This window comes from Gallinula chloropus (genome assembly GCF_964237585.1).
Source record: "Gallinula chloropus genome assembly, chromosome: 6".
NCBI classification, from domain to species: Eukaryota; Metazoa; Chordata; class Aves; order Gruiformes; family Rallidae; genus Gallinula; species Gallinula chloropus.
Window position 1 is genome coordinate 13,026,934 of NC_140091.1, and position 25,990 is coordinate 13,052,923.

At 38.5% G+C, this 25,990-nt stretch overlaps 1 protein-coding gene across 5 annotated transcripts; it reads right to left on the minus strand.

Annotated features, from left to right (window-relative positions):
- Window positions 1-1,597: 1,597 nt before the first annotated feature.
- FUBP1 (far upstream element binding protein 1) lies at window positions 1,598-24,995 on the minus strand (the record flags this gene model as incomplete). Of its 5 annotated transcripts, none has more annotated exons than XM_084266060.1 (21): window positions 1,598-1,676; window positions 2,606-2,653; window positions 5,168-5,313; window positions 8,748-8,822; window positions 9,445-9,573; window positions 12,419-12,498; window positions 12,589-12,743; window positions 13,542-13,702; window positions 14,883-15,024; window positions 15,613-15,713; window positions 15,798-15,900; window positions 16,563-16,664; window positions 16,749-16,847; window positions 18,294-18,456; window positions 20,015-20,072; window positions 20,338-20,409; window positions 20,502-20,551; window positions 21,357-21,396; window positions 21,741-21,779; window positions 23,640-23,730; window positions 24,864-24,977. In XM_084266060.1, 21 exons carry the CDS (start codon window positions 24,975-24,977, stop codon window positions 1,671-1,673), a joined length of 1,974 nt encoding a protein of 657 aa, XP_084122186.1. The 5 variants fall into 5 exon arrangements, with proteins under 5 accessions (XP_084122186.1, XP_084122190.1, XP_084122189.1 ...); XM_084266064.1 differs by lacking the exon at window positions 1,598-1,676 and adding an exon at window positions 22,596-22,658 and having other exon boundaries at window positions 2,591-2,653; window positions 24,864-24,995; XM_084266063.1 differs by lacking the exon at window positions 1,598-1,676 and having other exon boundaries at window positions 2,591-2,653; window positions 24,864-24,994.
- Between the last annotated feature and the right edge of the window lie 995 nt (window positions 24,996-25,990).

Consider the following 25,990-nt stretch of genomic DNA (forward strand, 5'->3'; position numbering starts at 1 on the left):
AGGCAGGGATAGAAGCATTAAAAAAGAAGACAAAAACATTGCTATTATTATCCATCAGTTTACATTTATTGAGAAAAAAACATACAAAAACCATTATACAGTTAACGTGTACCCATATTACATACAATGTCAATGCAAGCTCAAAACCACATTTTTGTAAAGCATTCAATTTACCTCAAGTCCAAGCTGCATCTCCCTAAGACACTGTTCCCATCACAGTTGCCTTTTAAAGCCAATCTTCTTTTTACACACGGGTAGTTTCTGCAGAGAACACTTTTCTCAGGACGAAAAGGCATTTCACATGCACGCAAGAGAAATATTTGTGCATACATACGAGTTTTATAAGCTATTACTAGGAAGAGGGAATCCTGTCAACTGTATGCTTTCTGAAAAGCCCAGCCCTCCCTTCCACCCTCCCACTTCCAGAAAAAAGCAAAATAAAAAGCTTTTAGCATGCAATGGAAAACTTAAAGATTACTTTGGAAGAGAACAGGGGAGAACAGTTTCTGTGATCCAATAAAATAGCACTAAGTAAAAAGATGAAATACTTCAAGATAGACTGTGCAAGTGAACAATGATACTGTCCTGCTTGGACAACTTCAATAGATGACTGACTTATGATCATGCTAGACTGAAGGTCATCCACCTTACATTTTATTTGATGTCTTAAAGTATAGCCTGCAGAGAGTGATATGAAAATGCTTTTCCTACTTTGAGCATTATGCTTTTTATACTTTCTGTACTCTTCACATTCTATGTAATTTATGGGACACTTCAGGAAGGGAGGGGAAGCAAGCAGGAAATATTTAAAGACACCTTTTGGACAAGTTAATTGCATTTCTAAGGAAGTCTGGTTCTCTTACTGGATCAGGATAAACAATCTATTTTCTGTTCTCCTAAGAACTATGAGTTTGGAAACAAGAGTCAAAAAAGAAACGCTATGCTTTGCACAAAATGCCATGCCTGTAAGCCCAGCAGTGAGAAAGCTAGAAGCCAATACACCTCAAATGCTACACACAAAACCATCTCATCTTCCCACACACTAGCAACATTCTAATAAACTCGCTTTTTCTTCTCTATCTCCTTTCACTGTTCAAATTCACAACTGAAAAACTGTTAAGATATTCTAGCAATAACAGTTGAAGAAAAGAGTATCATGTAAAAGGAAGTGAATAAACGACTCACCCCAACACTAAATTCACAGTATCAAAATCAGAATGGTACACACCTAACTTTTTCTAACATCAAAAAATGAACTCACATATTAAACTACAGATGAAATATTAAGTGGCTTGAGAAACTGAAGCACAACTATTAATTTAGTTCAAAAATTCAATATATCTATGCTTGGCTGTTTAGAGAATATAAAATAGATGGTTTATATTATTAAATCACAGTTTAAAAAACAGTTTATGGAACATTTATGGTCAAACAAATAATACTTTAAAGAATGAAAAGTGATCAAAACAAAAATTATACCCTAAACCATTATGTATGGGATACATTTCAAATCTGTTATGTTTTTGCCAATTTTACCTTCTACATGGAGCCCTTCTATGGTCCATGCTCATCGGCTCACCAATGGCATACACTCAAAGGATTCCTCTTTACTGGTAGTAACTATCTCAGGACCTGATTCTATGAGCTATGATTTGGTGCTTGCAGCATCTTCAGCACTGTGTGTGAAAATGAAGGCAGCATTTTTGAATATTTTCCTTTAATGTACAGATAAGCAGGACTTTTGAAAGAGGAGCAGCACATTTTAGAATCAGAGTAATCAACAAAAAACCAAATAGATGCTGCTTTACTTTAAGCTAAAAAAACAAAAAAGCCCCCCAAAACCAAACCAAAACCAACAAAACCCAGCAACAAAAACCTGTACCAGACCATCTGTAAGACATACAAACATTTTAAACTATCAAAATATACAGCAATTCAGTTCAAGTATCAAGAAACAGGATACACTGACTGCTATAGAAAATATCTGCTGTACTATTAACATTTAATCTGTGCACATGCTTTTTCAGTTAAAACATACTCAATTTCTGAAACTTCAGAATCTGTTTTCCTACCATGTCAAGTATAATAAGCAAACTAAGTTATCTAAAAATTCCACTAACACACTAGAACTGTAAGACAAGTTATCATGTTCAGTGATAACAAGAAGTCATATTCTTTATATTTAGGTCTTAGGAGTTTAAGTGAGAACTAGTGCCCTATTATAAAAATAAAAAAGCATTTGTGAAGGCTGTTGACACTTCTAACAAAGTAATTCCTGCATATTTTAAAGGTCTGATTCTTTAATTGCAACAATTAGCTATCTGAGCCAAAGAAAAATTACATATTCTGATCAAGTTTAATTACTGCAATCTACTAATCTTTTCTAAAAAATAAAAGAAAATCAAAATTATACAGAATACATATTTACCTAGAAATATCAACAGTTGTTTGAAAACTTAAAAGACTTTCCACTGAAATGGAACCGTAACAATGCATTTGGGGAAGCAGCAGATTGCTTTTCAATACACAACCACAAAGATCTCACAGGGACAACATTAATGTACTGAAATATATTGATTTATATACTTCCTTAGGTTGTGCTTACCTGTTGCTTTTTTGCAGCAGAACCTAAGGTGGAAGGTCTGGGAAGGCACTGTGAAGTATAAATAATTGCACTGTTTGCAATTAATAAAGATTTTATACCTTATATGAATCAAAAATCAACAGCCTCCATTTTGTGAATGATAAAAGAATCCAGTGAATTTAATTTTGCTCAGTTTAGTACATAACAAATGCACCATTCTATAAGGTTATCTACAAAATACCATGCAAAATATCTGAACTATTAAACTTCATACCCTACACTAAAGATAGCAAATACTGCCCTAGCCTTTCTTAAGCTACTAGAATATTTCCTATTTTTAAAAGGGATAAAAATAATTCCTTCTATTTCTACAGCACAATACATACATTGCTAGATACCTGAATAAACTACATCAATTTTCAAGCCTTAACTTTTACTTCTCTGTGCAGCCACACTAAAAAAAAAAAAAAAAAGTATTCTCAAAGCAACAATACGGTATTCCAAAAGAAAAAGCAAGTAACAGTTAAAGAATTATTTAAAACATACCTACATGACTACGTATCTGCAAACTATCTGAAGACAAAGACAACTTCTGTCTAACAAGTGGTTCGGTTCCAAAGACTTCAATGTTATGATACGCATACTTCAAAACACTGAATGATACAACTGTCTCAGGAGCACTGATGAAAAAAAACTATTACTCAGATAAACAGAAACAAGATTTTCTTTAGCTATTGCTAAACGTTTCAGGAATACTTACCCACAAAGCTCATATTATGTGTATGTGTATATTTACGCAAACCTATGTTTCTGAATCAAGAAGCAATTACGATTTCCTACAATATCAGCACTGTATTCCAACATAATAGTCACACAAGTATGGCATTTTCATTATGTGGAACATTGACAAAAAGATACTGTTGCAGTTCATCAATTTGTCATTCTGATGTACTTACAGTGCAATGCTCCTTGAAGGAACAATCAAGGATGATACACAGCACAGTCCTCCTCACCCCTATAGAGCTAGTTCTATACTGGCTGGATCAAACCTGCACTTCAACAGACAATGGCAAGACAGACTGTATTGCATGTAGTCTAATATATGCAAAGAGCCAATAAATATGCAAAGAGCAAACACAGGCTTTCAAGAGAATCAGCTTTTTAGTATGAGCATTAGAGCAATAAAACTTTCAAGTATATATAAAAAATAATCGATTCAAATACTTGTCTATTTACAAAAAACAGAAGTTATCTGCTCTGCAGGAAGTTCTCAACCGCTCCCCACCACTCAAACAAAACAGCGTTTTAAGGACAGATGCAGTTTTCGTAACTACTATGCAAACCACATGGACTTTTCTACACTGAATTTTGAAGTGAACTACTTCAAACTGAAGGCTTAAGCACATTACATTTAAAATAGATTTTAAAAGCTACTCTGAAAAATCCATAAAGTAGTTATGCAGGAACAGTTTTGAAGTATTCAATTAAGAACAAAATTATCTGTTATAGCAGCTGCACAGGTCTGAAACAGTGGTCATGTATAAAAGGAAATTTCACTGTTAATGCAATGGAAGTATGCCAAAAGATCATCTTCTTAAACATGCAGTTTTAATCAAATAGAAAGAAAATAAGGTATCAAGATACTGGTGCTAGGCAGCAAAATACAATGAGTGAAAGATCCTCCATCTACAACTATTCTGCAAGAGGGGAAAAACATGCTAATGACAAGTTTTTTAACTCAAGTTTTCATGGGGAAAAAAATTATCTTGTGTACAGGTACCTTGATTCAGCGTTGCAAAGCAATCCTATAGTTCTTTATATACCCACATATCCAACTTACCGACACAGGAGGTTTCATATTATTTATTGTAAAGCACAAAACAGGCATTTTAAAAGTGATAAAGAATACATTGAAAAAGTACATTTATATCACAAAGCATTGACCACATAATCGCAAATACATTTGCTGGAATGTGTACATCTACACTAATACTAAAAACAAACCATTTTCCATTTCTACACAGAAATATTACCTCCTATCAGTAGTGATAGATATTTTTTACATTTTCAAAAACACTATTTTTTTTAACCAAACAAAATTAAGATCTTCATCAAGGCGTCTGCATCCATACATTTAACAAAGGTTTTTTCCCCCACACAATGAAGCAAATACTGTATTGTCCACTTCTTATTATTGGCCCTGTGCAGAAGAGATACATAAGAGATACACAAAAAGTTAAAGAAAATCCTTTAAATCGAGCTAACTCAGGAGTGAAGCCTTTAAGAAAGAAAAATTGGTTAATGTAAATGGTGGTGGCTTCTTGCATGGTTTTCAAAACCCTGGGAGGAGAAAGGTTTTCTTTAAAAAAAAAAAAAAAAAAGAAGAAACCATAATCACCAAACATATGGATAGATACAGAACTCAAGTTATCAGGTAAACAAGGTCATCTATTGCTTATTCTGATAGTTACTTTGCTAGGGAAAAAATGCATACTCCAAAGGTAACAAAGCAGGAGACATGCAAAAAAACATTTAAACACCACTGAAACGGAAGCCAGCCAAAACACACTTAAAAATTTATACCTGTGGTGCTGGAGGATGTTGTGGCATTCCCTGTGGGCTCGTCTGGGCATAATACGCTGCCTGTTGTCTGTAGTACTCAGCCCATGCTGCACTGTAATCCGGCTGACCACCAGGCGGAGCCCCAGCAGGGGCAGGAACCGCTTGACCTGCAAGTAATGACAAGCATACAGCTTAGTTGTTGCAATAGAAATGAGGGAATTCCCAGACTCACACTGCCTAACAAACATCACCTAGATTCTTGCACTGTGCCTCCAAGGTTTTTAAGTAATCTTGTGGGGTTTTATTGTTGGGTTGGTTTTTTTTTCCACCTAACCACAAATCATGATGTTTTAATGTAATAATTCCTATGTAAAGCAATACTGAGAAGCAATTACAGTTTTTTCTAGCTTTTCCCTCACATTACAGAGCAGTGTTTAAAGCCTCCTGACCTAATCAACTGCTAACATTTAAATTAAAATACAGGTCAACAGGCAAGATTGGTTTTTGTAATCCACCTATACTGACTTTATCTTACTGGACAGACTGCACTAATTAATTCACAGATGCTATTTCATTTACTAGCCAATTTTGGTCCCCTTAATGCACCTGCTACTGCAGACTGTACTTTTTAAAAGGAGCTTTAATTTCTGTAAACATTTATCCCACCGCAGAGCATATGCCTGAAACATGTCTTTCCAACCTTCGCCTAAGTTCCAATCTTCTAGAAATAAAGATCAATACACACAAATAAGTGCATACCCAAGCTCTCACCCTGATGTTATGGCTGAGATCTACCAGTACCTCCAACAAAACCAACTTGCAGCTTAATAACACTACAAAAGTGACAGACTAATACACACGGACTCTATGAAAAACATTAAATTACAGCCAACTGTTTAGGCCCTTAACCACAGTGTGCTTCCAACGGTCTGTTACAGACATCTTAACTTCCTTTTTTCGCTTCTCGTGTTTCATCAAGCACATTCCACCTGTTAACACTATCTTCTTGATGATTTTGTACCTGAAAGGTGCTTTTGCACTCAGGTACATTCTGCAGTAGGAACTACAAGCAGACCACCCCTTTGTCCAATCATCTCTTCACGTATTTGTATGCATCCAGACAGAAAAGCTTTATATGGAGCTTTTCATTACCTATTTCTTCAACTTCCAAGAGACAACTTTTACTACTGTGGTAAGACATTTTTGTGGTCTACATTCTTAAAAGGTTCTTTTTTCAAGTCAAGAGTTTTACAGTCAGAATTAGGGTACTGTCAAAAAACCACCACAAAGCCAAAGAGTGAACACCACATTCAATCACACAACAAATAACTCCAAGCAAAATGCAAGCCGGCACTCTGTGCAATTCCATGTGTACCTAATCTTAATCTTCTGTTCTGCTATCAAGAAAAAAGAAGCTTCTACATGACGAGGCATCAAAGTTTTTAATCATACCTGAAAACACCTCACCTTTTATTTGGATACAACGCCACTAAGCAACCTTCTGGAGAACATGAGCACCAAAAATTCCCTCTCTACAGAACTTATAGTTCTTTTACACTTATATTGTACTATTTTACTCTGTAATCCCTTAACAATAAATCAAGTCCACAATGTATTAGAATGATTTTAAATGATACATTTACAAACTCCTATCTCTATCATTTGAATGTTTAAATGTACCTGTTATCTGTGAGAGAATTTTAGTGCCTAATTAGGCAAATCTTTATTCCAGTTCTCATAGGGAAAAATAAAAATATGTCTTAAATTCAATGTAACAGCATCTGTATGCCTGCAAAAGCTAAACTACTGTCTCATTACCTGGTAATACTCAATGGAAATTTATCAAGTGTTCTGAATCCATGAAGTAGGGTACCAAGCACAAGATCCATGTACAGTAACTTACCCATTTGCAGAATTACTTCACTATGTTTTCAGTCTTACTTTTAATTGTATTTACTCCTCAGAGGAACAGTCCCTTACCAAACAGGAGTCTGAAATACGAAATGGGCTTTGCCACTCTATCTTTGAGCTGTGTATTTTCAAGTCACTGTTCTATACTGAAAAAAACAGGAGTGCTCTTTGTGATTAACAATTATGTTGCACCAGTAGGAAGCCAGTTTGGGAAACAGTATTTTGATGAAAAAATTCAGGAGTGCTTTAGCGCTCTCAGACCACTCATCTTAAAAAAACCCCTTTATCTTCCATATCAAGATTTACTTCTTCAGCATGTTGAAAAAAGTTCTCATGATTTACACAGTCAAGTTATACATGAGCAGACATCAAGAGCTCTCCTTCAGGCAAAGAACTCAATTTGAAATAGAAAAATGAAGATCAGAATGGCCCTTTTGTTTTGCTGCTTATTTGATAGTGTCAGAAATTTTTGGTATTTAAAGAGGTATTATTTGCTTCTCTGATTGTCTATCTTTTTTGGGTTCACACTCCTATTAACTTGCTCCCATTAACCTATTGTTTAATTACAACAAATACAAGACTACAACAAGCCAAGCTTTGACTTCCAGAGATAACAAATAGAAAGACCTCAAACCTCAAAGCCACAAGAAGTGGCACTGAAGAACATGAGCTGAAATAACAAAAAACCAACAAAAAACCAAACAAAAAAAGTAGTTAAATGAAACAGAAAGAGGGGAAAAGGCATATGCCTGCTGTATCTTAGAAATCATGTATTTGGGAGTTTTGTTGCAAGTTTCTTAGCCTGATACACAATTCAAGTAAATCATCATACGTTCTTTCATTTCATCACTTATGCTGTGCCAAAATAAAGATTGTTATGGACTGTTATGAATTTGAGATCAACCTCATAAATAGGCTATTTAACTTATCTTAATATCTTAACTTTAAATATTTTTTGTTATTTCTTAGAAAGTGAAGTGCAGTTGGAAGTGGGCAAAAAGCTCAGCAAACTCTGCCAACCAATCAACATATCCAAACTAGATACTTGCTATGTGTCTGGTCAGACAGAGATACCAAGGCAAGCACTGGCATTCGTAAGCCCACTAGTGCTCAGTATACAAATTTGCATCAACTGCAATATCCATGGGAGGGCACTGTAGACAGTAACACTGACCTGTAAGACATTCGCATTATTTAGAAGGTAACAGCAGCTTCTGCCAAAGCATGAAGACCACACAGTCTTTCCTTATTGAGTGAGAAAATCATTGACTTAGGCAAATGCACTACAGTTTTACAACTCATTTTGAACAAAGTAATTTGAAAAAGGTAGCAACAACACAACCTGCAGTGAGTTCTTCAGTGCTGCAAGGCAAATGCTACTTAAAGGGCTTGATATAAATGAAGATTAGTTACAATGCTTTAATATCACAGAAAGCAGGTTACAAGAAAAAAAAAAATCTGAAATCTTTTTAAATAGTATTCGGAAACAACTACCAAACAAGACAAACAACAGCTTCAGAAAGTAGATGGAAGTCGTACTCAGAAACTCTGCAGGGTTCAGAGCCTCTTGCAATATATGGCTTGTGCACTTTTATTTATGGGGAGGGGGTAAAAACAAAACCTATCTCCTCAAACAAAATAAGCACGTCTCCTAAAACATTCTACTACGCAATAAAGCATGCACACATACCCATTTTTTTGTAGTATTCCTCCCAGGCCTTGGTATAGTCAACCTGCCCTGCTGGTGCTGGGTTTGGCTGATCTCCTGAATTGCATTAAAAATAGTCAAAGTAAACTACTGTGTTTTGTTTTGTACACAGAACCATTTAGAAACAATCAGCTGAATTTTTTAGTAATAATCCCAAGTAACATCAATCAAATCTGACTATAAACCTATGTGGTGTAACCTGCTACAAACAGAAATGATTAGTAAAAGACACCACAAAAAATTTTTTTTGATGTGTTCACCACATTTTCAAGATTCAGGAAATGCACATCACTCATTTTAAGTGGTAAGCCTCATCCAGCCACAACAATTACACTTATACAATTAAATACCACAATTGTAATTGTCCTAGAAATCACTGGAAGTGATGCAACTGTTTAAGTGAACAGTTGAGCTCTTTCCTTTTTTACCTATGACTGACTGCACTACATAATTTACATCAGCCCAAACGCCAGCAAAATTCTCTTTGAAGTATATTACCAGATCAATAATTGTAATGCCAAAGTTAAGAAAAGCAATATTGATGCTGTAACCAAGAGTTTCCCAAGAAAATCAGCTACCTTACAACAAATGTACTCAATACAGGAAGACAAGAACAAAGAATAGTGGGGCACATACACCCCCAGTGAAGAGGAATTTATCCATTTTACTGAACAACTACCTTGTCCATTAGTTTGGGTTGTAGCTGGTCCACCAGGAGGGGCTGCAGGTGGTGGCTGTGCTTGCTGCTGATAGTAGTGAGCATAATAAGCTGCCCACGCTGCTGAATTGGGATCTGTTCCTGGTTTACCTATGGAAACAAACCATCAGCATTCATAAAGTGCTATGAACAGAATGCTGTCCTGAATTAACCCTATTCTTAGCACTCACATTTCTCCAAGGAAAAATCCTTCTGAAACAAATACCCAGGTACATTTTTCTTGCATAAACTTTTAATACCTTTTCAGACAAGTGTACTGTACAAAGTATACTGCCATAGGACTCACGAGAAAATAATTTTAGAACCTTACTACTACCATGTCATTTATTGATTTTTAAATATGATAGACAAAAGCAAATTTTCAAGTTTGTTTATATAGTCCTGTTAGTAAATGGTGGCAACAATGAATCATTCTGGCACCAATTTCAGAGGTTTTACTTCTGTTACAACCTCACACTAAGGACACTGGCAGAGGCGGAGGAGGCATGCCAAATACGTATTTCTGAAACAGAAGAATACAAATCTTACTAAGTATTTGCAATGCTTGTTAGTTTAATGCAAGAGTAAAAAACAGAAACACATAGTACTTTAAGAGATTGAATCCCCATACATGGCTATAGAGCATCGCTGTTTACTTACAGCTTTTTAGTATAACAAGTAACAGCAACACTTGCATCTTCTGTAGCTGTCTCCATGCTTCCCTGATTTTTAACTATGTCTAGGTAGGCCAACGATGCAGCTTCCAAGAGCCTTTTATATACAGCCTTTCAGAAAGGCTTATTCTTGCTGAATTGCAGAGATTGATTACATCATCAGATTAGCAATCCACAAAAAGTGCAAATCTACTATTAGAGATCATCATGTTCTACACCACTAGGGCATCCTTTAACATGTGCATCCTTAAAGTATAAAAATATCTGCAAATAAATGTAGCCAACTGAAGAAAGAACTTCACATAAATACATTGACACAACTGATACTTTAGAATAACTATATATGGGAATAGAAGTATATTCTCCCCCACACAAATTAAAACAAGTAAGGCAGTGACTAATGGAAGAGGAAGGAAAAAAATCTCCATGAAGAAAGGCATTTAGGGAGAAGAAAAAATACACCACAACACAAACTGCTTGCAGTATTTCATTTAGCACTGTCAGATGTAACCACTGAAAAAACACAAAGTAGTATCTGCGTATAGAAGACAATGTTAACATGCTTATTGCTTCTTAAATTATACCGCTTCCATCAACAAAAGTGGATTTAAATGAGTACATACTATATTCTAAGGTTACCTGCAAATATCAAATAAGCCATTGCTTGGCTCCCCCCCTCCTTCCCCTTAGTAGCTACTCCTCTAGAATAGAAGAACACAGAGCAGGATTCGTTAGATTTCCAAAGAAATCTGACTGTAGTAACTAGCTCCACTTTCACATGACAAAAGGCAAGCACGGTTCTGGAGAAAACATCTCTGAAAAAAATACTAAAATAACCCATTTGTTACACTGAAATGAGCCACTAAGCAGTACAAACCTCATCCAAATGAGCATCAGTTAAAAGAAACGCCAACTTCAACTGCACGTAGGAAAACGTAAAAATTTTGAGTCTTTATCCAAAAAGACAGTGATAAAATCATCATCAAGATGACATCAAAGTATTTGCCATTTTTCTTACATACATTTATGTAGATAAATTGCTTTATAAAACGTAAGTTGTGGTTTGAAAAGGCTGTAACATTTTGGCAGTGATTTTGGATTAAACAGACACTCGGTGTGCTGAGACTTCCAAGTCAAGTCATTGAATCATTCTACTTTTAAATAATGACAACAGGCATTTTTAAAATCTAAACTGAACGCATGCAGAACTCTCTTCTATAAAAGTTAGGGAAATGAAACCAGAGATGGTTCTTTACCAAGAAAGGATATATATAAAAGACTTGAACACAAATTGATCTCTCTGCAGACTGAAACATCCTCCAAAATCCTTCCCTTTTTCACTAATGGATCTTGTGTCAGGAGCAGCGACTATCAGAAAATAATTTATTCTGCTTGTAACAAAAATTAAATTGAGATCTTTCAGTTGAAGTTCTAAAGAAGCTCTACCTCAAACAAATGAGGTGCAGGTGACTCAAGCATCTAGCCTTACCATGCCTTCTGCGACTGCAGTTCCATTCCCTCATATGCTCTAGTCCAACCAAAAGATGTTAAAGGAATGCAGGCCACTAATACTTTGGGAAGTTGCAATTAAGTAAAAACTCCCCGTCTTGACAAAGATAAACAGAAGTAGAAGAAACATTGTACAAAGATAGGTTTCAGAAAAAAATACAGAACTATTATAAGCGAAAGCTCAAAATACACAATCCCAGTCAGTTTCACTCTACTACCAGCAGTTCAACAGAAGTTCTCTCTCTCAAAAAAGGAACGAACAACAAAATACATTTCCATCCTGATCCGAGAAGTAATCCTCATACAGGTCAACAAAAGACAGGAATATGCAATATAGCATAAACTGTGTGAGGTCAAGATCAGTGAGACTGTAAAGCGCACTGTTAAAAAATACAAAGGCATTGGCTATAAGGGAAAGAAAACGTATCCTTGTTAAAGAACTCAATATAAAAGCATCCATTCTAAGAAAAAGTAACTTACTGGCACAAAATCAGTTAACCAAGAGTCTTGCAAAAAGAATCATAAATTAGGGTACAATATTGATAATATCAAGTAAAGAAACATTCCAACTGTAACAACAGAATATCAACATCTCACAAACAACGTGGAAAGCCTGAAACATATGTAAAGCGACAATCAGTAACAAAAAGCCTGAAGAATAGCAGCTTTTTCAGATTTACCAGTGTAACGTAAATTTATTGTGAGACATTTAAAGACAAAATGGATGTACGCAAAGCACATCCACACGACAGTACAACTGTGACATTTCTTACCTGGATCTGGTGGATTCGGTGGCTGCCAGTGTGGATAAGCATTTCCCCATCCTTGTGGAGCATATGGAGCTGGAGGACCACTATAAAAGATCAACCCATACACATACAGTGAGAGCCAGTCCCAGGGTCAACCTGACAATAAAAACGAAGCTGGCTGAAGTGGTACTTACTGAGGTGCAGGGCCAGGAGGCCCTGGATTATAAGGAGCTGGATTATATGGTCCCATGGGAGCACCAGGACCTGGTGGCCCAGGAGGTCCATGTGGGCCAGGAACAACACCATGTGGCCCGTGGGGAACTGGTGGACCCAATGGATTTACCGGACCCTGTAACAACAGTAGCACACGGATCAAAATAAGCCTTTTAAATTTTCCATTTTTCAGCAGTTTAGAAGCATAAACCTGAACACTTAATTAAGAATATAATCCAAAAGGTTGTTTTTAAATGAAGACATTACTGTGGAGAAAACAGAGTTTTCTAAAGATTAATTAGCTTATAGCTAGTTAAGACATAAAAGCAGCCATGTCAGTAACTGCATTTATTTCAGTACAGAATTTTATAAGTAAATATGGGTATATCCACCAATTACATTAAAATCCCACAAGCTAACCCAAGATTATCAGTATTTCAAAAGATACGTGTAGATCTGGCTGATCTTGTTAATTACATCTGTTTGCAAGATCAACTACAAACCCCACATAGTAAATCTGAATACATACATAACGCGTGCAACAAGTACAGTTTAAAGTGTAAAGTAGGATTAAGAATCTATCTAAACATACTGAGACTGAAAAACAGTTTAGTAGCCTTAACAATATCAAGGAGATCTTTGAAGCCGTTACAATTTTTCATCATGCAAAGTCAGAATTTTCAAGAATGCACCATTAAAGAATACTGTATTTCACTGAAGAAAGCAACTGTTTCTTCCCATTCCAACTTCTTTTGGTGCATCAAATTATGTTTCTATTACTTAAAGTAAATATAGATCACAATTTATTATTAGAAATTTATAATCTGATTAAGTAACTTGGAAGTGAAATGGAAGTCAAGTCTCCATGAAGACGACTTGCTTCCTGTTTTGTTTGGTTAGATTAGTAAACAAAACTACACCATTATATACTTACTCCTATCTTTTCTTCTATAAGTTGCCGTGCATAATCTATTTGCTGGGGTGTTCCACGGATAGTAAACATCTTCATGTTTGGATCCGCATTAGGTGGAGGATTTCTTTGAAGTTCTATTCTAGCACCAGACTGCTGGCTTATGCTTTTAATAGTTTCACCACCTACAACGTAACATACAGCTTTTATGACATGCATTAAAGCAAAAACAAAGATTCAAATCAGAGAAAGTCAACTGCATGGAAGCTGAAGAGAGAAAAGTGAAGAGACACCTATTTTTATGAGCCATACAAGAACATTCTAACAGTTAAAAAAAAAGCACTTCACTGTAGTATAGACCTTTGACGGCAATTAAAAATATATTCATTTTACTAGTTTGAGTCAGTAAGGCCAAACTAGTAAAATATTGTACCAAAAAAACCCAGCAAAAAATGCCTACAATACTGCCTTAATTTTTCCATTCACATAGGGATGTAAGATCAGACATGATTAGCAATCAATACCCATGGTTATCAGCAAATAGAGCCTTAAAGCCTAACATCGCTAAAAAACAGTAGGCAAGTACAGATGACAAGAAAAAAAAAAACCCAACCAACAAAACCCAGAAGCTGACCAGGTGGTTAAGGTCCTTATTTTTGCAGTGCACTAAAACCAGAAAGTTACATTTCCTGAACTAGTTCCTCCTCTCATAGGATCCCAACAAGCTTCTTGTATCATTAGTAATTTTCAAAGCAGGGGTCATTTATATTTTTATTGTTTTTTTATAATACCAAATCAACCTTCCAGGTAAAGAACTGAACTATGTCAGCCTATTTGTTGTGTCTGGAAAACACATTACAAAGTATTAAGATTCATTTAGAAGCATACACTTAACTATTGAAAAAAATTATTTCAGATTTAAATACACACATAAGAAATTGTTACAGGATTCCATTATATAAGCTCTTCACTGGAATACGTGAACATTAGCTTTAAGAGCAAGTTACAGATGCAGTAACACTAGGCTAATCAGGCAGTATCAAATGCAAGTTAATTACAGGACACATCTAAGAGTCCACCAAACACTGCCAATGTAAATCACTACTTACTACTTTAAAGAGTTCAGATAAATTGATTGGTTCTTTACTTTTAACTACTGGGATACATGGTTTGGTGAGGAAAATCTGAAAATAACATTAGTAGTGTTACGATTTAGCAGTATTATGTTGCTTCTACTATACACAAAAATATTTGCAAAGGCTTCTACTGACACTCTAGTATGGCCATTTGTACAAATAGAAAAGCTGAGAGGACTTCTGAAGTACACATAGATGCACACAAACATGTATGTAAAAAATATATTGCCTTTGCCAATGATTAATCCAGTTTTGCCAGTGGGAACAATAAAATTGAATTCTTGTAATCCACCAGGAGGCCCCATGTTCCAGTTGCCTTGGCCTCTACCCCTTCCTCGACCACCAGGTCCTGGCCCACCAGGGTTACCAGCCTACAAAGAAAAAGCAAGAAATAAGCACATTACTGCACACAAATTATCAATGCCAACTGATGACACCACATAACTTAAGAAAAAACATGATATACTACTTAGATTGATAGTTAAAGTAGCATTATTTCCCAAAAGACCTAAATTACATTTTAAAAGATGTTCTTTACAACTCAGCATAAGATTAAGGAAAGTATGTAGAATAAAGGAAAGTTTCACATGTGCAAAGATAGAACATCTGCCTTCTGTAGATGCAACAGTGGGGTTCATCTCTAAATGCACATTTTAACAGTCACTTAAACACCATTTATAGCTACAAGTAACAAGTACTGGTGATTGAGACAAACAGAAGCAGCAGGTCTGATATCAGCCAGATCAAGAACTGCCATGACTTTCAATCAGTATTATCATTACCGTCCTGACACTTTCAATACTGTAACAGTAAAAGCAAACATTCATATTCCAGATCAAACTATTATATTCAGATTACACCATTACTTTTTTTCTTTACTAATACACTCAATTTTAAAACTTTAGATCTTTCCAAAGTCTGACAGGAGATTTTAAACAGTAAACAACATATTACCCAACCTGAACACTTCGAAGGAGATCTGTAATAATTTCTGCAGCATGCTGACATCTGTCAGGAGGCCCTGTGATTTGGGCTATTCTATCTGGAGTTGTTCCATCATCTGGAATAAAAATGAACTATTCCAGTACATGTAATCCAGTAAATTTACATTTAATTCACAGAAACTTACAGACATATTACTAACCTGGCTTAAATTGGATTCTAACACCAGCATCATTCTGTATCTTTTTTATCATCTCTCCATTCCTTCCAATTACAATACCTACAGCAAACCGTGGTATTGGAACCTTAAAAAGGAAAACAAGATCAAGATATAAATGATGCAAATATTCTTATCAAATTCACACAATTAATGGGTCTCAAATTACAATGGTACAATAGGGCCAGCCTGATGCCACTTAAGGCTGAAATGTGAATTTTTCAGTATCAAGTCACAAGCCTAGCTAGTACTGGATGACAGTATCAAAAAGGAAGAGGTACAATGCACTGTAAGCTCTCATAGTGGCAGCAATTTCAGTGGGTATTATGCTTTGCACAATCACAGAACAAGAGTTCTAATGGGCCTAAAATGCAGATTCTAGCAGATGAAACTTTCAGTCCCACCTCTGATAAAATTATAAACTCACTACAATGAGTTTATATAATGAATTTATAACTTGCACAACAGGTGGACTTCAATATTTTCTTCCGCAATAGCCAACCTTTAATTTCTATAATGACATTGTATGCTTGGCCTTAAAATTTATTTGCTTATTTTCTAAAAAACTCCAGCTAGCAGAAACTGCTCATTACTGCTGGTGAAGTGAATTCTGCACGCCATTTAAACTCGTAATTTCAGCAATGCCACAATCCCTTCTGAGATCTGTTGAAGAGCTTTCAGTGGTATTAACCAGCATAACATTTTAACGTTAACTCAAAAGATAGTGAACAAGTTTTCAACCATGCTTACGTCTATCCCTTCATTTCCTCCTATTCTTGACCCATACTCGTTGCGCACCTCTCTAAAGCCACCTTGATCACGAATTAACTCCAGCACCATTTCCTTGGCTTGCTAAAAGAAGAATTAAAAGTTCATTTAGATACTGCAACATCAGAATGGATTTTAAAATGCTCAGAATTCTGAAGAATTCCTTACCTGAACTTTGTAAGGGTCTCCAGTTATCCTAAGGGGCTTGTCTGCACCAGTGTTCTGAGGACCATCTTGAATCATGACCATTTTGACACCTGCCCGCTCCTATTGACAAAACAGAGGTCTATGTTATTGTTACAGTTTTGTGAGACTGTGCTGCTGAGATCGTTTCTGTAAGCAGCAGTTACAGTTTTCTGCCAGCCTAAACTATAAACAAGCAATTCAAGGCCAAAGTCCTGGCCCCAGAGATAGTCATAGTGCCTCTGAGAATCACATATAGGAGAAAACAACCCAGAAGCTGCATTTTGCCACCAGAGAAGGGAGCAAGAAGATTGTAACGACCCGTGCAGACACCAAGGCCAGGAAGGGCAGGGGAGGAGGTGCCCGAGGAAAAAATGCACCTTGCAGCCCATGGAGAAACCCATGGAAAAGGCCGAGACCCCACCTGCACCCTGTAGAGGGGGCTCCACACTGGATGGAGCAGGTGGGGACGTAGAGAAGACACTGTGATCCTACGTTGGAACAAGCTCCTGCCAGCACTTGCAGCCATGAGGAGAATCAGAGATGAGAGAAGTATTTGCATCGGAACAGGTTTGCTGGGGGGAGGCTCATAACCCCATGGAGAACTGGGACTGAGAGACATTGTAATAAAGAGATAAAGCCCTGTGGGAAAGGATTCACGTTGGAGAAGTTCGTGGAGGACTGTCTCCTGTGGGTGAGACCCCACGGAGCAGCAGGGGGATGGTGTGGAATGAATGCCTCCCCTGCAAAGAAGGAAACCAACTTGCAAGGGACTGACCAAAGCCCTCATCTCCCAGTCCCTTCCCCCCTTATGCTGCGATCATGGGGAAGAAGGGAATGAAATCATGACTTGAGTGAAGTCTGCTAAGAAGGGAGTGGGGGGGGCAGGGGGGGAGGGGCAAGGTTAGAGGTGTTTTAAGATCTGGAAGAGGAAAACGGCTCATAAAGAAGAAACCAAGAACCCCATTTTTTCCTAGTCCCTGCCCCCCTGTACTGCGAGCAGGGGGAAGAAGGGAGCAAGATCATGGCTAAAGGGAAGTCTGCTTAGAATGGAGGGGTGGGGGGAAGGTGCTACTGAGAACCCCACTTTCCCCAGTCCCTGCCCCCCTGTACTGGAAACAGGAGGGAAGAAGGGAGCACAATCCTGACTGAAGTCTGTTAAGAAGGCAGTGGTGGGGGGAAAGTGTTTTAAGATCTGGTTGTGTTTAAGATCTGGTCGAGCTCTCAACTCCAGTTTTCACTGTTTTTTGTAGTGTAGTGTAATGAATTAGTTTCTCTCTTCTTCACTGTGTTGAGTCTCTTTTGCCTACATTGTTGATGACAGAATGATCGCTCCCTGTCCTTATTTTGACTCCTGAGCCTCTTAACATATATATATTCTCCCCTGTCCAACTAAGGGGAGTAACAGACTGACTTTGGTGGGCGTCTGGCCTCCATCCAGGGCTAAACCACCACAGTTATCAAATCTTGATTTGAGTGGGTATCACGTGCTTCAAATATAGATTTATATATATTCACACACACACACACCTGTAATTGTTTAATTGTCTCTCCACCTTTTCCAATGACCAAGCCTGCTTTACTTGCTGGAATCATAATTTCTTGGACTGCATTTCCAGGTCCATCACCATGATGAAAGCCAGGTGCAGGTCTTCCTTTCTCAACTATCTGATCAAGTAATCTTTTTGCTGATCTGTGAAGGAATACATACATTAATAAACACACTTATTCCTACAAAGATCACTCATCCACATCTAATGTACTTGGAATTTTTTTTATTTGAAAAGTTTCTGCAGAAGAACTAGAATTACTAAGAAATAAGGCAAACTCAGTGAATTTGCAACAGTAACTTAAGAAACTAATTGCAAGATATGTTAGACCTCAAACCATTCCAATGTCAGAATACAAAAGGTGGTGCTTTATGAAACACACATAAGTAACCAGCTCAAAAATGACCAGCATGCTTTGATTATATTTACTGATCAAACAATTCATAACAAAAGAATAAAACCTTGTTCATTAAAATGCTAAAAAAATCTGTATCAAAAGATTTGAAATTGTCGTGATTTCTGGGTTTTAGTACTTTTAAAAAAATAAAGCACAGACATTTTTTCTAACTCTGCTTAATTTCAGTAATTCAGGTAACCTCTCATTTGACAGTAATTTTTCTTTCATCTAGTAACATCCAGTCTTAAGGCAGATATACTTGCAGAAAACAAACCCAACCAACAAGATTAAAACAATACTAGCTTTAACACCGAGTACCATGATAGCTGCTGCTTGATTCAGTATGCAAAGGACACTTGTAACATTTACCAGCACAATAGTCAAAAATAAGCATATATTGACTACACATTTAAGTCAGTGGCCATCAGAGTAAAATCATGATTACAGTCCTAACCTTACTCAGAAACTCCTCCCTTTAATATGTGAGCAGAGTAAACTATAATTATGAAGTAAATTCCAATAAAGGAATGACTTAATTAACAGCAGCCTGGCTTGGCAGAAACATTAAAAGAAGAATGCCACACTACCTTCCCAGAGGAAAACATGTAGCTGCAGGCCTTACCTGCAAATATGAATTGGGAGCAGCTAACATAGATGAGGTAGTGTAAAATTTATGACTACATTCAAGAGCTTTCCTAGCAAAGCCAGGAGAAACCAGTGTTTAAGTGGTCACATAACCTCGGTGCCATTAAAAAAAAAACCCTGCTAAAATCATCTTTCCTGAAAATAGGAAGGCCAGTTTGCTTTGCTGACACGTATTACACAAACATCACTTTTATAGCTTTTAGTATTCCTTAGTTTAAGCCAAAGACATTTGAGAACCCTGATGACAAGATGAGTTTTGAGTAACTCTTACACATTACTGATTTTCCACGTTTTCCCTGTGATCTTCCAATTTATGGCTAATAAAGAGCCTATTTCTGGCATATGCTCCTCTTTAGTCAACATTCCCACATATTCTCAAGCTGAAATCACTACAAGGTTAAATAATACTTATTTGCAACAAGATTTGGACTTGAAGTTTAAAGTTCCATATTTTTGTCTTAAAATTCCAAGTACAATGAGGGATCCGACTGCAGATTCGGGGCCTTCTTTTTATGTATACATTTAATTGTCACCAGGTTGCCTCTTCAACAGACAAAACCCAAACATTATAAACATACTATCTAGATATTATACTTAGATATAAAAAGTGAAGTGTATTTCAGAGTTAAATTTAAACACATTGAATTTGATTGACTTACTGAACAGACTCTGGTGTTCCAGTTAGCATACATGATCTCTCAGGCAGGCCTCCACTATCTAGTCACAAAATAAAACCAATTTAGCACTAGCATTAAGACAAAAAGACATTATGAAATTCAAAATAACAAACAAACAACTTCAGTAGAATAACCAGCATATCACAACATTTTGCATTTCTTCAGACTGATTATCATAATTAGCAGAAAACATGAAAATGTACCTGAAATGAAGGTTCAGGCAACTAGAAACCATCACTGGCCTTCTGAACTCTATCAGAAAACCACACAAAAATAAACAAAGAGAGAAACCCACAAATAATTACCAGGTGCAATCTGTATTTTACAGCCAGACTCTTGCTGTATACGTGAAATCTGCTCTCCACCTCTGCCAATTACTTGAAAAAAGAAAATACAGAAAGATTATTTGTATTAACAGCATCTGCTAACATCCCTCACTACACTGCACCATCACATCCTTACTACTTACTGAATCCAACCATGCCATCTGGAACTTTGTACTCCTCTGTCATCACAGACCTACACAGAACATTAAATCAAACAAAAAGATGATGACCAGTCAGAGACCAAACTATCATTAAATTTATATATCTCCTCCCAAAAAACTAAAGAAAAATAGTGCCCCCCACTATCACACTGGTCTACTTGCCTCCTATTAACTTTAACAATCATTATGCAAGTATAGCACTAAGTAAACTACCCGAAGTGAACACAAAACATTCAACTAATTTTTCTTTCATCCTCTTTACTATTAAAAAGGTCAGTGTTGCATTTTAAGTTTCATCTGTATATCCACTGAAGTATGTTGAAATTACAGAAATTACAGCTTCTCATCTACCAAAAATCACACAAAACATATGAGTAGTGATTGCATGTAGTTGTTTAGGGAAGAAATGTGTGGAGAAAGCTACTAAGTTGTAGCAAATGCTGGTGACTGAGCAATACACTTTTATCTGGGGAAAAAAAAAAAGTGGTCTTTTTTTAAATCCATGTTTTTTTTTTTGATTACAAGAAACTATCTGTCAAACCCTTCAGATCTGCTCCCAACTTCTGGTTGTGCTACCTGTGCTCAAGTAGTAAAAACTAGGAACACCTTTTCCATTTTATTAAACTTGATGCACAGCCTAGGCTGTGAAGAGAAAGATGCAGTGATGGAGAAGCATTTCATATGTCTGGTTTGTGATTGTCTGAAGCTCAGTTTCAACAGGATCACAAATACAGAGCATTGACTTTATGTATTGATACCACTTTATCAGAGAAAAGTCCTGAAACTGCTGTCTTTCAATAAAAAGGAAAATTATGTAAAGTGCAGCATAAGTCTTACCTTTGTTGTTGATGCATCGGTGGCAGTTGATTTCCAAAAGCTATAAACAAATATTGGTAAAATTAAAAACTCAGGCATGCAGCACAATTTACAACTAAGCTTCTTCTTTGACAATATAAGTCAACTGTCAGCTTCTGTCTAATTTGACTTTTCAAGAAGTGTTATCAAGGGGTTTAAAGAAGCCAAACAGATTCTCTGCTGTCGGTAACTTGATTATCAATTTTACAAAGCAGACTGCAGTGTTTCAAGAAGAGATCAACACCCAGCCATTCTTTTCATCTTGATTCAAATACCACCTACCAGAAACACACTGGTTTATAGTCTCATTCTCACAATGCTACGTTTCTTAGGGGTTTTTTTGGAAACAAAACAAAGATTACTTACAGTCATTCTGAGGAGCAACTTTCTTAGCATCTGGTTGATCTGCAAAATTAAGATTTTAAAAATTTTTTTTGCCAAGAAATTCAGTAAGTGTTTTACACCTTTTAGTGTGAATTGTAACATTCCAGTGTATTTTAGTCCCCCTTTTATTTTATTTTTCCTCCAATTTCAGGGAGTTGATCATCTGAATAAAAGAAAGAATCTCACGAACACTCATCACTTGGTTAGTATATCTGCAAAGATGTTAGGTTTTTCCATATTATCTATTAGTTTAACAAAAGGCAGTTTTCAGAACACACTGTAGATTGCTCACAGATACCCAGTCACTGAAACTTAACTAAGACAAGGACCAAAGTTTAGCTCTGTTGGTTTCTCAAGCTAATGATGCTTCTATAGTAAAAAAGAAAAAAAAATCAAATCCATACAAAAATCAACAATGATTTAAAGAAAAAAAAAATTCTGACAATGACCACAAATCTAGATCAAACATCTGAAAATACAACAGTATCACATTGCTATGCAATCTCAATCTGAATGTCAGTATCAAATTCCTATCCAAATATCAAGCATTTCATAGCATAAAACTTCAAAAAAAAGCAGATTCAAGCAACTACATCACTACCATCCAAATCCTTTCTGTACAGTAAAGGACTAAAAGGCATAAAATTAACCTCTATCTGAAAAGACTTCAGATGCTTCCTTTCCCACCCCAAAATAAAGGTTATATGAACCACCATAATTTATGTGCAGCAAAAACTCAGACACATATTCCAAGAAATATTTGTGTCAATCCAGAAAGATCCACTAGTTTATGTCATGTTTACATACTAAACACAGGTAATAAATAAAAATTCCTGCCTTTAAAAGGAGAGGGCATTCCCTCCCAGTGTGTTGTACTGCTCGGACTTGTCCAAGAGCCATCTACACATAAAATAAAAAGAATACATTACATATATCATCTGAAGCATCATTAGCTCATTTTTGTATATTAAAACCCTCACTGTTAATAGAAAAAAAAACTTTATTACAGGACACAAGAACTCCTGATATAAAGCCTTAGTTACAATCTGTAGACTGAGTTTCAATCCTCTTAAAGGAAAAAAAGGCATTGGTCTTTTGTGAGACCTATGAGAACATTTCAACAAGCTCAAGGATTTCTTTCCCTAATTTAGCCAGGATTTTGTGTGTATATTAAACATATAAAACCCTGTTAAGTTCAAACTGGCTACTTAGTCAAAGACAGAAAACGACACACACATTTAAGGAGAAAACTTTACTGCAGTATAAAGCAAATTCAAAGAGCTGCAACAAGTCAGAAGAGTAAAGTATGATCTTATCAGGGTTCACACATGCTACAGGCTTAATATTAGACTAAGCAAAAGCGTACAAGGTAGAAAAATTACTTTCCTGTCTTTTTTTAAAGTCCTATGCTTTTAGAATGAAATGCATTAATACTTTCATTTGAAACTGTGCAGTAATAAAAGATATGAAACAATCAAATTCAAGGAGTGAGTGCTTCCTAATCTAACTATAATTTTCAAACTGTAATCAGTCCTTCACAATAATAAAAGACTTAAATGACATACCTGTTTAAGCGTTTCTCAACCACAAACTGGTCTGCCCCCCTCCCCGACATGTATTTTCCCCTTAACAGCATTTAAACCACTTTTAAAATCCTTAAGAAAGCGCTTAGATTCACTTCCGGTTAAAGCATAATAGTTTAAAACAAATTTCCCCATTAAACTGAAAGACTACGTCATGATCTAGAAAGGGAACAAAAGTTTTTTACACTGTGTTATGGACACCCCCACCCCAAAAAAACCCAAAAATCCCAACACCTGCAATCACTCTGCAACGTGGCTATACTCGACAAAAATAAATGCGGCAGTAACGAGTGCATACCTCCATCCTCAAGAGGTCTTTTTTGTCCTCCATAACCGTAGTCGTTTGAATTCATTGATGTGCCAGCATCTCCTCCAATTTTTGCTGCAATCTAGAAGAGCACATATTAATTAAACAAAAAATAATTAGCAAGTCAGTTGGCCCTCATTTATTCCAGGTCTTTTAAACACTTTATGTGATTTTTGCAAAGCATAACAAAATGATCCTACATAAGTAACCAGAAGGCTGCTACTAAACAGTTCTGCTCATTTCTGTGTCTCCAAGGAGACTTCTGCTCAGCCTTAGAGAGAAAGGCTTCCTGTATTTTCTTCATCCATTAAAAAAAAAAAAAAAACCCAAACAACCTTGCCCTTCAAAGACCACAAACTTTTTTCTAAAAAAGAGTTTTCCTTATCTTCACGAAGAACTGCGGTATCTCACAGAGGGCCCGACCCCTTTACAGTATTTCAAACCTCAGTGGTCCCGGCTACTGCAGGTCTTCAAATAGTGCCAAAACCGCGACGAGTTACTACCAGACAAGGCGAAAATTTTGCCCCGGAAATAACGAAAACATGGCCCGCGGTGCAAAAGCTACAAAATGGAACTTCGGGATAAATAAAGACTGCTCTCGCCGCCTTCGCTCCGCAGGCCGCAGCATTTCCCAACCGGTCTGAACAGGTTAGCGGGCACCGAGGGCGCCTCGGGGAACACAATACGGGCCGCGCGGCGGAGCCGCCCTCCCTCCTGCCCCTCCGCTGCCCGAAGGGCCCAGCCAGACTCGGAGCTTCTGATAACGCGGCGCGCCGATTACCGCCGGCCCAGATTTTCCCTCCCCACAGCAGGGACCCCGCATCGCCGCTCCGCTCACCTCCCCGCCGCCCAGCGATGGCGCGGAGCACTTCGGGCCGAGCCGCAGCAAAGCGAGCGCCCGGGCTGCCAGCGGGCAATGGCGGAGCGGAGGGAACCAGCGACTAACTGGAAAAACCCTTGGCCGCCTAAGGAGGGCGGACGGCGCGGGCACTCACCGCGGCGTGCGCGGAGCGGAGCTAAGGGATAGGACAAAGCTCCCCCTCACCCACCCCGGAGGCGCACATTACCGAAGGGGTCCCCCTCGCCTTATGTCTTCCCAGAGCCGAGCGTGGTCAGGGCGCTGCCAGCTCAGGCACCGCGGCCCGGTCAACAATTGCTTCCAGGCCCTGAGACCCGAGCGCCCATTGATTTGGCAGAGCCACGTTACACACACACCTGCCTAGCTCTCTGCAGCGCGTCTTTAAAGGCATCGTTCACTCCTCCACCTCCACCGCCGCCTCCCCCGGGCGCGCCCGAAGCAGGAGGGGGCACCGTGGAATAGTCCGCCATACTCGCTCAGCCACCGCTTCCTGCCCCACTCGCTGCCTGCCAAGAAAGAAAGAAAATGGCGGCGGGCGGGAGCCTTTCACATTCCTGCGCGGCATCGTGCTCGGGGAGGGGGGAGGGAAGGCAACGTAACCTCGCGAGACCTCGGGCGAGATTTCATAGGGGGTGCCGGAGAACAACGGAGAAGCCTCGCGGCGTTTCGCGTGGGGCTCCTGGCGGGGGGGGGAGAGGGGAGATCGCGATGTTTCCATGGCTGCGCGAGCTGTTAGGTACTTGGTGATTGGGCAGGGAGCGTCACGTGGCGCGAAGGGAAGGGCGGGGAGCGCAGTGTTTTGCTCGACGTGCTGCGGCGGGAGCCGGGTAGATCTCGCGTCACTTGTTTCTGAGCTGTGGGTGCGTGAGTGGGAGCTGCGCCTGCTGGGACCAAGGCGCGGGGGCTGCCGGGAGCAAGGCTGGCTGGGGGGCGTCTGAGGCGGCGTCAGCTGGGTGAGTACGTGAGCGAGGTAACGGAGTGGGGCCCGAGGGCAGCCGGTAGCGCTGAGGTTTGGCCGCCTGCCCTCGTTAGACTGCGCCTGGGGAGGTGTTTGGTGCTCTTGTGGCTCTGTTCCTTCCAGGCTGGTTCTCGGGCTGGCTGAGGAGCGGGCGATGCAGGTAGTAGCGGTGCTGCCCTTAGCTCTGAGCCTGCGGGGGGAGGGAGCCGGGCCCTTCTCCCGCCCTAGCGCGGCGGTGCCCCTCGTCGCGCCGTGGTACTTGGCAGTGCGCGGCTGCCTGGCGCTGTCCGTGCCCACCCTGTGACGGCTAGAGAAATTATGACACGCTCAGTTTCTGGGGAAGGAACCTTGACGCCTAGTGCAGCAGGCTTTACAGTGGCCGGGGAGGCGAGGGGTACTTCGCCGGGCTTCTTTCCGAGCGCCGTGCAGAGGCAGAGCCCTTGAGCCGAGGCGGGGGGGAGCCGGCGGCCGGGGCGGTGAGCTGGTGCGCCGGCCTGCCCGCCCTCTCGGCCGCGCTCCTGGAGG